Below are 13610 nucleotides of genomic sequence, written 5' to 3' on the forward strand. Positions count from 1 at the left end.
TTTTGGTAGCAGGGGTTTGTGAATAGACTTTTATGGAGTTATTCATGGGATACTTAATATCTTGTAAGATCTTGTGCTAGGCCTGACAGGTAATACCAAATCATACTATTTACCATCTAAGAAGTCCCAGCATAATTTGAGAGTACAAGCAACAGTACTTGGAGAGTTCTGTACAATTTACAGTACAAGCAGCATCCATAAGCACTGTGCAAAGTAATGCCTAAGAAGAGATCATTCAAGCTCTGATAACTAGGAACTAGAATGGTTGGTTTTACATGGAAAAATGGGATTTCAGCTGTCTTTCAGATCTTTTGCACTGGTGTAGTCCCTCTCTTGTGGCTGTCAAAAAGAAACACTTACAATATGGGGTGCAGCCGCTATGAAAACAGTATGGAGGTTCCTTAGAAAACTAAAAATGGAATTGTCATATGATCCAGCATTCTCACTCCTGGGTATATACCAGACAGAACTATGATTTGAAAAGATTCATGCACCCCTGTGTTCATAAGCAGCACTATTTACAATAGCCAAGACATGAAAACAGCCTAAATGTCCATCAGCAGATGCATGGATAAAGAAAATGTATGTGTGCAATGGAATATTGTGTATATGTGTGTGCTTAGTCACTCAGTTGTGTCTGACTCTTTGCAACCCATGGACTGTAGCCTGCCAGACTCCTCTGTCCATGGGATATTCCAGGCAAGAATACTGGAGCATGTTGCCATTTCCTCTTCCACAGGCTCTTCCTGACCAAGGGATTGAACCTGTGTCTCCTGCATTGGCAGGCAGATGCTTTACCACTGTGCCACCTAGAAAGCCCTAATGAAATATTACTCAGCCATTAAAAATAATAAAATAATGTCATTTGCAACAACATGGATGGATCTAGAGATTATCATACTAAGAGAAGTAAGTCAGAAAGAGAAAGACAAATACCATGATATCAATTACATGTGAAATCTAAAATGGGACACAAACGAATATATCTACAAAACAAAAACACACTCACAGATACGGAAAACTGACATGTGGTTGCCCAGGGACTGCAGGGGAGGGAGGTTGGGAGTTTGAGATTAGCAAATGCAAACTATTGTAGAAGAATGGATAAACAACAAGATTCTACTTTGTATAACGCAGGGAACTGTATTCAATATCCTGTGGATAAACCCTTATGAAAAAGAATATATACATGTTTAACTGAGTCACTTTGATGTACAGCAGAAATTAAACTCAACATTGTAAATCAACTATACTTCAATAAAATAAACTTAAAAAAAAAAATCCTGCCATATAATGGTGAGGACCAATGGAAAAGTTCAGAACAGAACCCTTCTTTAAAACCTGACCTTTTAAAAGGTATTCTCCCTGGGTATAGATTTCTGTCTTTACAGTTTTTCCCCAGTTCTTTAAAGACTTTGATACACTGATTTGCATTGTTTCTGAAGAGAGATCTTCTATGATTCTTTATTCCTCTGTATGTAATATCATTTTTTCTTCTGGATACTTGTAAGATTTTTATCTATCACCAATTTTAAACAATTGGAACATGATTTGCCCTGGTATAGTTTTCACTGTGCTTCTTAAGCTTGGGGTTTGTGAGGTTCTTGGATCTCTGGGTTTATATTTTTCATTAAATTTGGGGAATCTTTTGTTATAATTTCTTCAATTTTTTCTATTCACACCCTCCACATCTTCCAGACTTCAATTATATATATATATATGTGTGTGTGTGTGTGTGTGTGCATTTATTGGTTTATATATAGTTGCTTGAAGTTCTTTAGCTCAGTGATTCTTTGTTAATATTTATATTTTTGGCCTTTTTTTTGCTGTGTTACTCTTTGGATAGTTTCCACTAGGTATGGCTTCCAGTTTATTAATCTTCTCTTCTGCAATGTCTGATTTCCTGTTAATCCTATTCATTGTAATTTTCATCTAGGGTATATATTTCTCATCTCTAGAAGTCCAATTTGAGTTTTTTAAAATACTCTTCCATATCTTTAATGCTCATCTTTGCTCGGTCTATTCTCTAGCTTCTTGAGTGAACATCTGGAGTATTATTATAACTTTTAATGTCCTTAATGTTATTATTTGTGTTATTTCTGGGTCAGTTTGATTGATTTTCTCCTCATTATAGGTCCTGTTTTCTTCTTTGCATGTCTGGATTTTTGTTGTTGTTGTTAACTGTTGGACATGGTGAATTTTATCTGCTTGAGTGCTATATATTTTAATATTCCTATAAGTATCCTTGAACTTTGTTCTGGGTCATGGTTAGGTTACTTGACAATAGTTTGATCCTTTTTGGTCTTGTTTTTAAGTTTTTTAGGCAAAACTAGAATAGCGTTTGGGTTAACTTTTCTTCATTACCAAGGTAAAACTTTTCTGAGTATTCTATCCAGTTCCTTGTGAAATACGAGGTTTTCTGTATGGTTGTTGGAAACAGGAATTGTTTCTGGGCCTGAGTAAGGCCCTGATATTGTTTCTTTCCATTTTTGCCCTGGCCTCTAGTAGATTCCTAGCATTCATGTGATGATTAGTACTCAGATGAAAACTTGGCAGGGTGGTTAGGGAGCCCACATCTGTAGATGTCCACTGTTCTCATTCTGTATAGCTCTCTCCTCTGTCACATACTTCACTATGAACTCCAGCCTCTTTGGCCTCCCCAGACTGTCAGCTCATCTCTTCAAGGGAGAAAGACCTCTGGACTCTGCCTTGTCTCCCCTTCCCTGTACCATGGCCTGAAAATTATTTCAGGACAGTACACTAGGGCAGATGTAGGCCATCATTTGCTGCTTCTCTTTCAGGGATCATTGTCCTTCATTGCCAAAGGCCATCATTTGCTGCTTCTCTTTCAGGGATCATTGTCCTTCATTGCCAAAAGTCCAGTGTCTTGAAAACTACTGTTTGATGTATTCTGTGTTGGTTTTTATTTTATTTTATTTTTAGTTGTTTCATGTGGAAGGTAAATCTGATCCATGTTACTCCATCTTGGCTGGAAACAGAAGTCCTCTCAGAATAGAACTTTGACATTGCATCCTCATTTCTGTCTTGAGGAAATTAAGTGGATCTGGCCATATCTTTTCACTCCATATCCTCCCTTTCAGAGCTCTGAAAGTAGTTCTTCTAAGAAATGAATTTAATCTTCATTGTCTTCCATGTGCTATGCTGTTTGTGCTGCACTCAGTCGCTCCATTATGTCCAACTCTTTTTAGCCCACCAGACTCCTCTGTCCATGGAATTCTCCAGGCAGGAATACTGGAGTGGGTTGCCATGCTCTCCTCCAGGGCATCTTCCCAACTCAGGGATCGAACCCACGTCTCCTGTGTCTCCTGCATTAGCAGATGGATTCTTTACCACTGTGCCAGCAATAAGGAATCTGCCTGCCAATGCAGGAGACGTGGGTTCAATCCCTGGATCAAGAAGATTCCCTGGAGGAAGAAATGGCAACCCATTCCAGTATTCTTGCCTGGAAAATCCCATGAACAGAGGAGTCTGTAGGCTACAGTTCATGGGGTCGCAAACAGTCAGATACGACTTAGCAGCTGAGCACACTATGCTGTGTATTAGTTGCTAAAATGAACAGGCCTGGTTCCTGTTCATCTGGTCCCTGAATCAGATGGGCTTCAGATCTAATGAGGCAGTCAGGCATGATTCTTGTTGCTATAATTAGAAGTAATACATGTTTTGAAATGTCTATGATGCTACCACAGTGTAGAATGACATGTACATTTTGTTAAACATGATAAATAAGCAGTAGAATTAATGGCCCTTTGCTGACATTTGTAAATTCTGTCTCCTAACCATGACCAGATTGTCCACACTTCTCCTGGACATCTGTAGTCTTCCTGTTAAAGGGCTAGGATTGAATCTGTGGTCTTGGTTCCCCGATTCTCCTGGATTTGTTTCCTTTCCATATGACCTTTTCTTTCTATCTGAGCTTTGGTCTGTTGATAGATCTGATTTCATTATTTTCTTTTATTTACAGCACTATAAGAGTGGTAAAGACTGAAATATAAAAAATTAATTGCATTTTCTCTAGGTGGATGAGTTTTCTCAGTATATGCATTTTCAAAAGTAAAATGTAATTGGTTGCTGGGAAGGGAAGACTAAGGGTAGCAGAAGGCCACTATTACAGTTAATGAATTTCACTTCCATTTTCCCAAAGGAACTCTGGATGGTGAATGAGGTCAACTATACTTTGATTTGTTTGGGTTAAGTTGAGGGTTGCTGGTGTCATCTAATAGTCCTCCTCTTTCTGTGACTGAGCAATAGAAGATATGAGTAATGCCAGTGTGTCTGCTGACTGCGTCAGGTGTGTAGAACATTGCCTGAAAAGTGAAAGCTTGATCAAGCTAGCAAGAGCTCCAGTGATGGAATTTTTCTTTTATCCTAATCAGCTTTTGTGCCCAGAGCCTGTCTTGGAAAGATAGCCTTTGTTTAGATAACTGTTAGCCCATGCAGTCTGTCTGGTATTTGTGAAAACTCTGGATATCCCTGTTTCTCCTCAAGGAGCTCATTGATGTAATTTCAGACACTGTATCCTCACTCAAGAGAACATGCTGTCTTGCCCTGTGTGGTATCTTAGAAGACGCGCTGCTGTGTCAGTTTTTAAGCTTCTGGTTCCAGATGTCTCTAGCAGCAGACCTACTTTTTCCAGATGCTTGGCCAGCTTACATGTATGAATAGCCTTTCTGTCCTGCAGTGGCTATGAGAAGCTCTGAGCATGTGAGAGTTAACTAGCGTTTACTGAGCAAGCCATCTGTGTGGCACTGAGTGTACTATTTACAGAGATTGTACAAGAGATTCCATCGACCTCAAAGCTACTTACAGTACAGGGGAAAGTAGCATAAGTGAATTTAGCGACCCATCTAGTAGGACCACCAAAGAAAATTAGAAGATAAGCCAAACAGTTAATGTGTGAGTTCTGTTTCTTCAGACATCTCTGTTGCGATTGGTGGCTTGAGTGACCATGCAGCTGGAATCCCACCATTTATAGACATGCTGTATTTTGAATCAACTTTGTGGTTTGGGAAGGATGTATAATTCAACAGATGCTTATTGAGCATGCAAAGTATCATGGTAGGCACAGGGCATACTATAAAAATGACTATAGAAATTATATCCTCGGCTCCTAAGGAACTGCTCATATTTGGAAAGGCAAGGCATATTTAAGACTCTTAAAATCTTTGTAATATTTTTAAGTCTTCATAAAAGAAAAGCATAGTCATCAACAAACTACTAACTCCTCTGGGTGGTGGGGCTGTGGTGAGGTTGTGGTGGGGAAGAGGAAGGATCTTCACTTCTTACTGTATACATTTCTAATATTAATATATGTAGTAAGAAGTTTTTACCAAGTGCCAGTGTGGCCTTTTTGGTATTATTTCTTTATCGGTTAAAAAAGTGATAGAGACTAGTAGATTATACACATAATGTTAACTTTGAGTATCTCTGTGTGATAAGATTTATATTTTCTTTGTTGTCTCTCTCTCTTATTGTCTGGGCTTCCCAGGTGGCTCAGTGGTAAAGAATCCACCTGCCAAGCAGGAGACATGGGTTCGATCCCTGGCTTGGGAAGATCCCCTGGAGAAGGAAACGGCAATCCATTCCAGTATTCTTGCCTGGAGAATCCCATGAACAGAGGAGCCTGACAGGCTCCAGTCCATGGGGTCACAAGAGTCAAACAGGACTTAGCAACTAAACAACATTATCATCTACTTTTTTCTATAATGGATGTATATTATTTTATGAATAGAGAAGAAAGTATTGGAAAACCAAAACTCAAAAGGACCTACAATAATTATTATAATGAATTTTAATATGATTACCATATTTTGGATACAGTATACCAGCTTTCCCTTTTCTGTCTCCTCACTTTCACCACAACTTTATTAAGGTGGTTCTATTATTAATATTATTACTTTTGTAGTTGTTATTATTAAATAAAAAGGTGAAACAAGGGCATTTACTCTTGCTTCTTTCCCTTGTCATTTGGGTATATTAGCCTAGAAACAAAAAGAATCCAGCTATTAGCTATTTGGCTGTACTGTGAAGGCTCCTTAGAAAAATTTAAATTATGCTGATTGCATTACAATTATATCTGTCATTGTGGGCTGTGATCTCTTGTTTTAAAATATCCTAAGAATACTTTCTGTATCTTTATATTTAGTTCTGTTGGAGAAAGCAAATAGATTATCCCATCTCCCCATCTGGTACAGTGAAGAGAACTCATCTGCTTGGCTTACTTTGTGTGAGAGAGAATTAAAATTTCCAAGTTATTTGTGATTCAGGTTAAGTAGTTAAATGTTGTCTCTTCCAAATTTTGTTCCAGAAATCCATATCCCCTTTTAATTGTAAAGATAATTACTTTGAAAGTAATAGTGGTCTGTGTTATTTAAAGAAGTCAAACATTGAAGAGGAAATGTCATTTCTAAATGTTTTTTTTTCCCCCTTATAGCATGTATTCGATGATCTCAGTGGCTCAGTATCCTTGTCCTGGGTTGGAGACAGCACTGGGGTAAGTAATGTTTTGACTTTGTTGATTCAGCCTAGCAAGAAGATGGTGTAGATTTGGAGGAGTTTAAGTGCTAAATGTTTTACCCTCTGAAATTGTCTCCAACTTCAGCTGTAGGAAATGCGTTTGTAGGACAGACTTCCAGAAGGCTGTGGTTGGTTTGGTTTTGCTTTTAGAACTAGGAACATCTTGTGACCACCTTCTTCCATAATAGAAAGCTAGACACCTTTTTGGTCTTTGGTGGCTGCTTGATATCAAGATGAGCAAGAAGAAGAAAAGAGAAGAGTGCTGTGTGAAAAGGGAGTCTTACAATTCTTGGGAAAACTTCTGTGTGGAAGTAGAAAATGGCACATTACACATGTTGGCATTTTTCCTCCAAATCGTATTGTTCCTGTATCCTTTCTCATAGTTAGTGTTAAAGGACTGTGGCAGCCATGGGCTTATCACTGTTCAGCTCCATCTGTTGTCCTTCCCCCAACCACAAAGGAGGTAGGTACTGCCAGGATTGGGGGAATGAGACAGTCAGTAAGCTTCTCCTTAATCCTCCTAGCATGTAACCTGACTCCCAGTAGGAGGTTTGCTGAGGATTCATTGGCCTCAGGTCTTGAACAGGGCTTGACATTACCTGCTCTGTTATTATCCTGCCTGAGCAAGGGCAGGGACCACAGCTCATGCACTCCAGTATTCTAGTAATGTATGTATCAGAGCATTGAGGCACGGGAGGCTATATCAGAAGCCGAAAGAAATACAATTTTTATACTAAAGAGCAAGTTATTAATTTTTAAATTGCTGGTAGAATTTCTTTAAGCCTGTCTCATTTGCTTCTAAAATTTGAGTTGTTCACTATTTCCCATGATTTATCACTTTATCTAAGATAGTTGGTATCTCCAAGATTTCTTGTTAAATGGCTGTATGAGACTCCCTAGCCTCTTATTCCAATCTATCACAATCATATCTTCATGCATGTTTTCTCTAGAAAAATACTTATTTAAAAAATTGATTTCATGGAGAACTAATAGCAGGGAGAAGAAAAAAAGGACAGATGTGACATAGCAACCTCTATTAGAGCATTTACCCTATTCTAGCCTTGTAATCGGAAAGAGATGATTCTTGACTGAGAATATCTTAGAATAATGTGGATACAAAACAGTTAAGTTTTTCCTTTACTGTTATTTGGAGTTGATTAGCTCTGTTTCACACTGCATCAGGTGTAGGCATTGGGACCATCTCAACAAAATAAGCTGATAATTTGAATCATTGTAAGCCATAATCACTTGGTCCTTCCTGGTTTTCAGATGTATTACAATATAGGCTACTGTGAAGTAGAATTATTGGCAATCTTTCTGATACTCAGATGTTGCAAACATATAATTGGATTATGTTTCTTATTGACCACATGCTTTTGTCTCTCCAGATCATTCTAGTCTTAACCACCTTCCATGTACCACTGGTAATTATGACTTTTGGACAGTCCAAGCTATATCGAAGGTGAGATGCCTAGCATATGATTGGGGAATTTGATTGAGTAACATATTGTGACTGTAAGTTCTCTGCTTTTCTAGGCATGATGGGATCTAACAGTTGATTTAAAAAATCTTCTGGCCATCTTAAATTTTGACCAGATTGTCGCCCTCAGCACATTTTTTAATATCTAATTAGCAACCTAAAGCAGCATGAAAAGGAATCTAATTCCAAGGAAATAAGGTTGACCTGACTGAGTGGCAGAACAGTAAAAGAAGATAAAGGAAGAGTGTATAGGAGTGTGTGTATGTTAATTTAAATGGATATTTATTTGTGGGGAGGTAGCATAGAATAGAAATGGCAACCCACTCCAGTGTTCTTGCCTGGAGAATCCCAGGGACGGGGGAGCATGGTGGGCTGCTGTCTCTGGGGTCGCACAGAGTCAGACACGACTGAAGCGACGCAGCAGCAGCAGCATAGAGTTTAACCATCTTTCTACTTATTAGGACAAAATGGTTTTATACTCCTGAAGTAACAATCCTTACTGTACCTTCCAAGTGATTTTTCTTTTTTGGCCCCACCATGTGGCTTGAGAAATCTTAGTTTCCTGATAAGATATTGAACCCAAGCCCTGGCAGTGAAAGTGTGGAGTCCTAACCACTAGACTGCCATGGAAGTTAGATACCTAATATCTAAAATATTAGACAATATTTTTCATCTAACGTTATGAGCCCCAAACAGATTGTTTTTAGGTCCGAAGGAGGTTCTCAGGTCAGGCCTACCAAAGTGCCTGGTAATGATGATGGTAATATATGTTCTGGGACTATAGTCTATACTGTGACATTCACAGAGTTTGAGAGTTGTCTTTTCAAAGGTCCAGCTTGGTTAAAGGGTAGGATTCTTTTCCTTACCTGTAAGATTCAAAGCCAGCTAACTCCCAGAAGTTGCTGATTGTCTTCTCAATCATGTGTGTCTATCCCATTTTCTGCCTAGGGACCTAAAGAAATTTGACATTTCAGCAGATAATATAGAAATCACCCTCTGGGCCAAAGGATCTCCCAGGAGCCACCATACTTTCTCAGGGTTCTTTGCTTGATTGTTGACGTTGGCCAAGGTGGGAGCGAACCCATGTTGAAACTCTAATATATATCAGTCCAGCCTCCTTTTCCCAATAGGTGACCCTTGACTGCTGCTCCTGAGTCTGGAGCCAGTGCTTTCTGCCCTTCAACACAAAGACTTTAATTTAAAAAGAGGTCAAGAAAGAATTGCCATCTTGAAATTGTTGTACACTGCAGGAAGGCAGGTTCTTGACTAACTTGGGGTTCTCCAGCAACTAGCTAAATGACTGACACATAACAGACAGGCAGTACATATTAATTGAATGAAGGAATGTCTTGCCTTCTTTAATAATTCTTAGGCTAATAGTATTTTTATTTGTTTGATAAGGATTGACAAGGTATTACAGAATCCTAATTCTAGAAGGGACTGTAATTTATAGGTGATTTTGTTTATTAAGTTAGAAAACTAGTTGAACCATTTCAGGTAGATGTAAAGTATCCTGTTTGGAAAGGAAAAAAATGCATTAAAATTTTTGTAACTTTAGTAAACTCTTTCCATTTTTTAAGAAACTTTGCTGTTGTAAAAGTCTTTATGATACAGTTTTCCTTACCAACTCACCTTCCATTAAAAAAGCAATGCAACCATATTATAAAACATTGGAAATTTTAAATGAAAAAAAATTCACCTTAAAGTCAAGTAATCTTATTTACAGTTTATTATCTTGACGTTTCCCCTTTAATGTTATACCATATAATTCTATAGTCTTAGGAAGCAACATGGTACAGTGTAAAGTTACCTCTTGGCATATAGGCCTGGGGTTGAATCTCAGCATTATTTGTGAGCAGAATGAACTTGGGTAAGTCATTTAACCTCCCTGAGTCTTTTTGTCATCTGTAAAAGAAATATGATAACAACAGCCACCTTAGAGCCATTGAGAGTTGTGCTTTGCAGCACCTATCATGGAATAAGAACTTGGTACCGTTAGCTGTTGCCTTGCCAGTGGCCAGATACGGCATGTAACCAGCATGTACTGGCACTGTGGTACTATTAGTAGTTTTTTTAATGAATTGAAAGCCTTCCATACCAGTTAATAAAAGGTGATTTCCTGCCTGCCCCCAGATGCCTCCATAGCTTCTACAAGTACACCCCCTCCCCAGCCAACATGGAAGTGTTACCAACACCTGATGTTATGAACTATAACCATTCTGATTAGTCACTGCTCGTACCATATTTGTCAAATTCTTATCATTTTTGTTAGATTGAAAGAATTTACTTAATCATTATTCTCTTGGACACTTAAGTTGTAGTTTTTTCACTATTGTTAATGCTACTATGATAAATATCACACATGTATGTCATCAGTTCAGTTCAGTCGTGTCCGACTCTTTGCGACCCCATGAATCACAGCATGCCAGGCCTCCCTGTCCATCACCAACTCCCGGAGTTCACGCAAACTCATGTCCATCAGGTCGGTGATGCCATCCAGCCATCTCATCCTCTGTCGTCCCCTTCTCCTCCTGCCTCCAATCCCTCCCAGCATCAGAGTCTTTTCCAATGAGTCAACTCTTCGTATGAGGTGGCCAAAGTATTGGAGTTTCAGTTTTAGCATCAGTCCTTCCAGTGAACACCCAGGACTGATCTCCATTGGACCTTGCTTCTATCACCAGTCTCATCCACAACTGGCTATTGTTTTTGCTTTGGCTCCATCCCTTCATTCTTTCTGGAGTTATTTCTCCACTGATCTCCAGTAGTATATTGGGCACCTACCAACCTGGGGAGTTCCCCTTTCAGTATCCTATCATTTCGCCTTTTCATACTATTCATGGGGTTCTCAAGGCAAGAATACTGAAGTGGTTTGCCATTCCCTTCTCCAGTGGACCACATTCTGTCAGACCTTTCCACCATGACCCGCCCGTCTTGGGTGGCCCCACACAGCATGGCTTAGTTTCATTGAGTTAGACAAGGCTGTGATCCGTGTGATCAGATTGACTAGTTTTCTGTAATTATGGTTTCAGTGTGTCTGCCCTCTGATGCCCTATCGCAACACCTACCGTCTTACTTGGGGTTCTCTTAAGAAGATGCTTATTTCCAGTTTATATTATGGTAGCAAATGAAAACCTCGTCTCTGATCTCTGCACGTTTTGAATCCTTTACTAAATTCCTTCTCTTGGTTGAATTATGTTCTAAACCTGTTGCTTCAGCCGCTTTTTTGTTTGCTTTCTGAATTCACATGTTAGCCTCTATAGTGCTCTTCAATCACGTGGCTAGAACTGGACCAACCTGACAGACCAGAGTCATACCCACGGGGAGTGAAGTGTTTTCACGACTGCTTTTCCTGTCCTTTTGCTTTTCAGCGTTGTGCTTACTTTGAGACAACCCCAAACAAAACAAAACAGTATTGCTGTGTTCTGCTTAAATACCTACCACCCTCTGACTCAGCCTTTTTCCATCCTATATTTGTCTAGTCTTGTGAGAAACCACTAATATACACTTTACTAGAGAGTAAAGCGAGTTGTTTCTGGTATAGTATGTTACTAAGGTTCTTTTTCTTCATTTTGCACACCAGCTTTGTTTGTTGGGTTTGTTTGGTTTTTCCAAGGTCATTTTGAATATTAATTACTTCCTCCCTGCTGTGAAATGAAAACTCTTCCAAAATTTGGGTGGAGACTGTAAATATGCCTTGTTGCCTCCCCAGCTAGGCTGGCCTGGCCTAGTCTGAAGTGACTCATGTTGTTGGACACACCAGCCAAGAGGCACGTGTTGCTTCAGAAATGGGAAAGGGAGGGAGCAATTTGAGCAAAACGAGTCCTGAATATGCTGAGCTTGTGCAACTGAGAAATCAAATAAAAGCCTGTTGAATCTGCTCTGAAGACTCTTCTGTTTTTCGCAGCTTTAATGATTGTATTATTTATTGGATTGTCTTTCTCTCTCAAATCTTATGTGGTCAAAGGTTCATTTGGGATTCAAATAGGAGGCAGCTAATCAGATGCCACCTGCCATAAGCAGCGCCGCATGGAGGTATGCGTGAGGAGAAGGAAGTTAGTTGTTTCTGTTACCTGTGTCGAGTTAGAGGGAGCACACTTCAGAAAGAGGTTTGTTAACAGATTTAGGAAATAAAATCCCTGGGCATTAATGATTGGATAGAATTGAATAACATACTAATATCTTCAATTAAAGGGAATCATATTTGAATAGTATAAATTTTGATTCCCTCTTCAGGAATGTTACCTCTCAGTTACAAATATGAAATTAAAAAGGAAATAACTAGCTATAGTTACGGAGAAGGCAGTGGCACCCCACTCCAGTACTCTTGCCTGGAAAATCCCATGGACGGAGGAGCCTGGTAGGCTGCAGTCCATGGGGTCGCTGAGGGTCGGACTCAACTGAGCGACTTCACTTTCACTTTTCACTTTCATGCATTGGAGAAGGAAATGGCAACCCACTCCAGTGTTCTTGCCTGGAGAATCCCAGGGACAGGGGAGCCTGGTGGGCTGCCATCTATGGGGTCGCACAGAGTCGGACACAACTGAAGCGACTTAGCAGCAGCAGCTGTAGTTAAGATGACAATTTGATTTTCAGCAACAAATGTTGTGTGCCTTTTTGTTTTATGGCCCTTTGAGTCTAACCTTTCATTGTAAGATTAACTTAGTGAAGCACATTATGTACAGCAAAATTCTATACCAAGTTAACAGAAAACTGCTGGACTGTTTTACTTGTGATTTCTATTTCCTATTGAAAGTTGTTCAAATTCTGGAAATTGGTAAGGGAATCTCTAAGAGATTTCACATTAAAGTTTATACTGTAGTCAATGTAAGTTTTTCAGGATGTTACCTGAGGTTTAATAAAAAGGATAACTTAAATATATGCAACAGAAACTTCTCTGACAGTTTAGTGGCTAAGACTCCATGCTTCTACCACAGGAAATGCAAGTTTGATCCCTGGTCAGGGTACTAAGAACCCACATGGTCAATAAATAAATAAACAATAAAGATATGCAGCAGATACTAAAGCAGAGTTCAGTAAACCAGGTTCTCCAAGGCATCTCATTATGACAACCTTTTTAATGATATGCTTGGCTCAGTTTTCACCTTAGTAGATTATTAGCAATGACTGCATATTCTAATTACAAGGTTAGCATAAATTCTGTTTGCAGAATATATTTTTCTGCTTTTTGTTTCTTAAAGTTTATTGAAATGTATGATGATGGCATTTTACTGCACCTTCATTTTTACAAACTTAGGGCATATAAAAATCATGAAGCTAGGTGGTTTTTGTCACTTAAATATTCCCATGATTTTCATGGGAATGAAAATCCTGTTCTTAGGATTGTCTTATTGTCAATCAGAGCAAAATAAGGACCTCAGATACATACTCACGTTCCTTCTGATAAAAAATTGTGTGATTTTATTTATAATATTTCACCCTCTTTATTTTCCTACTTGTATTTTCAAAACTTCTGTAGAAAACATGTATCCTTTTCAAATAAGGATAAAACACAATGAAAATTAAATTTAAAACACATAAGGTAGCATCAGAGACAGTTGGGGTTAAAACAAAGAAACTGAAGTATTGGGAATTCAGT

General features: G+C 38.9%; 1 protein-coding gene across 5 annotated transcripts in view; it reads left to right on the forward strand.

Moving 5' to 3' along the window:
- SORT1 (sortilin 1) overlaps window positions 1-13610 on the forward strand; it is a 67680-nt gene that overhangs the window by 15990 nt on the left and 38080 nt on the right. For all 5 annotated transcript variants that reach the window (XM_055584842.1, XM_055584841.1, XM_055584843.1 and 2 more), the window contains exons 2-3: window positions 6452-6511; window positions 7923-7996. In XM_055584842.1, the coding sequence (XP_055440817.1) occupies window positions 6452-6511; window positions 7923-7996 (134 nt within the window). The remainder of the gene's footprint in view (window positions 1-6451; window positions 6512-7922; window positions 7997-13610) is intronic.

The sequence above is a fragment of the Bubalus kerabau genome, chromosome 6, assembly GCF_029407905.1.
Source record: "Bubalus kerabau isolate K-KA32 ecotype Philippines breed swamp buffalo chromosome 6, PCC_UOA_SB_1v2, whole genome shotgun sequence".
In the NCBI taxonomy this organism is placed as follows: domain Eukaryota; kingdom Metazoa; phylum Chordata; class Mammalia; order Artiodactyla; family Bovidae; genus Bubalus; species Bubalus kerabau.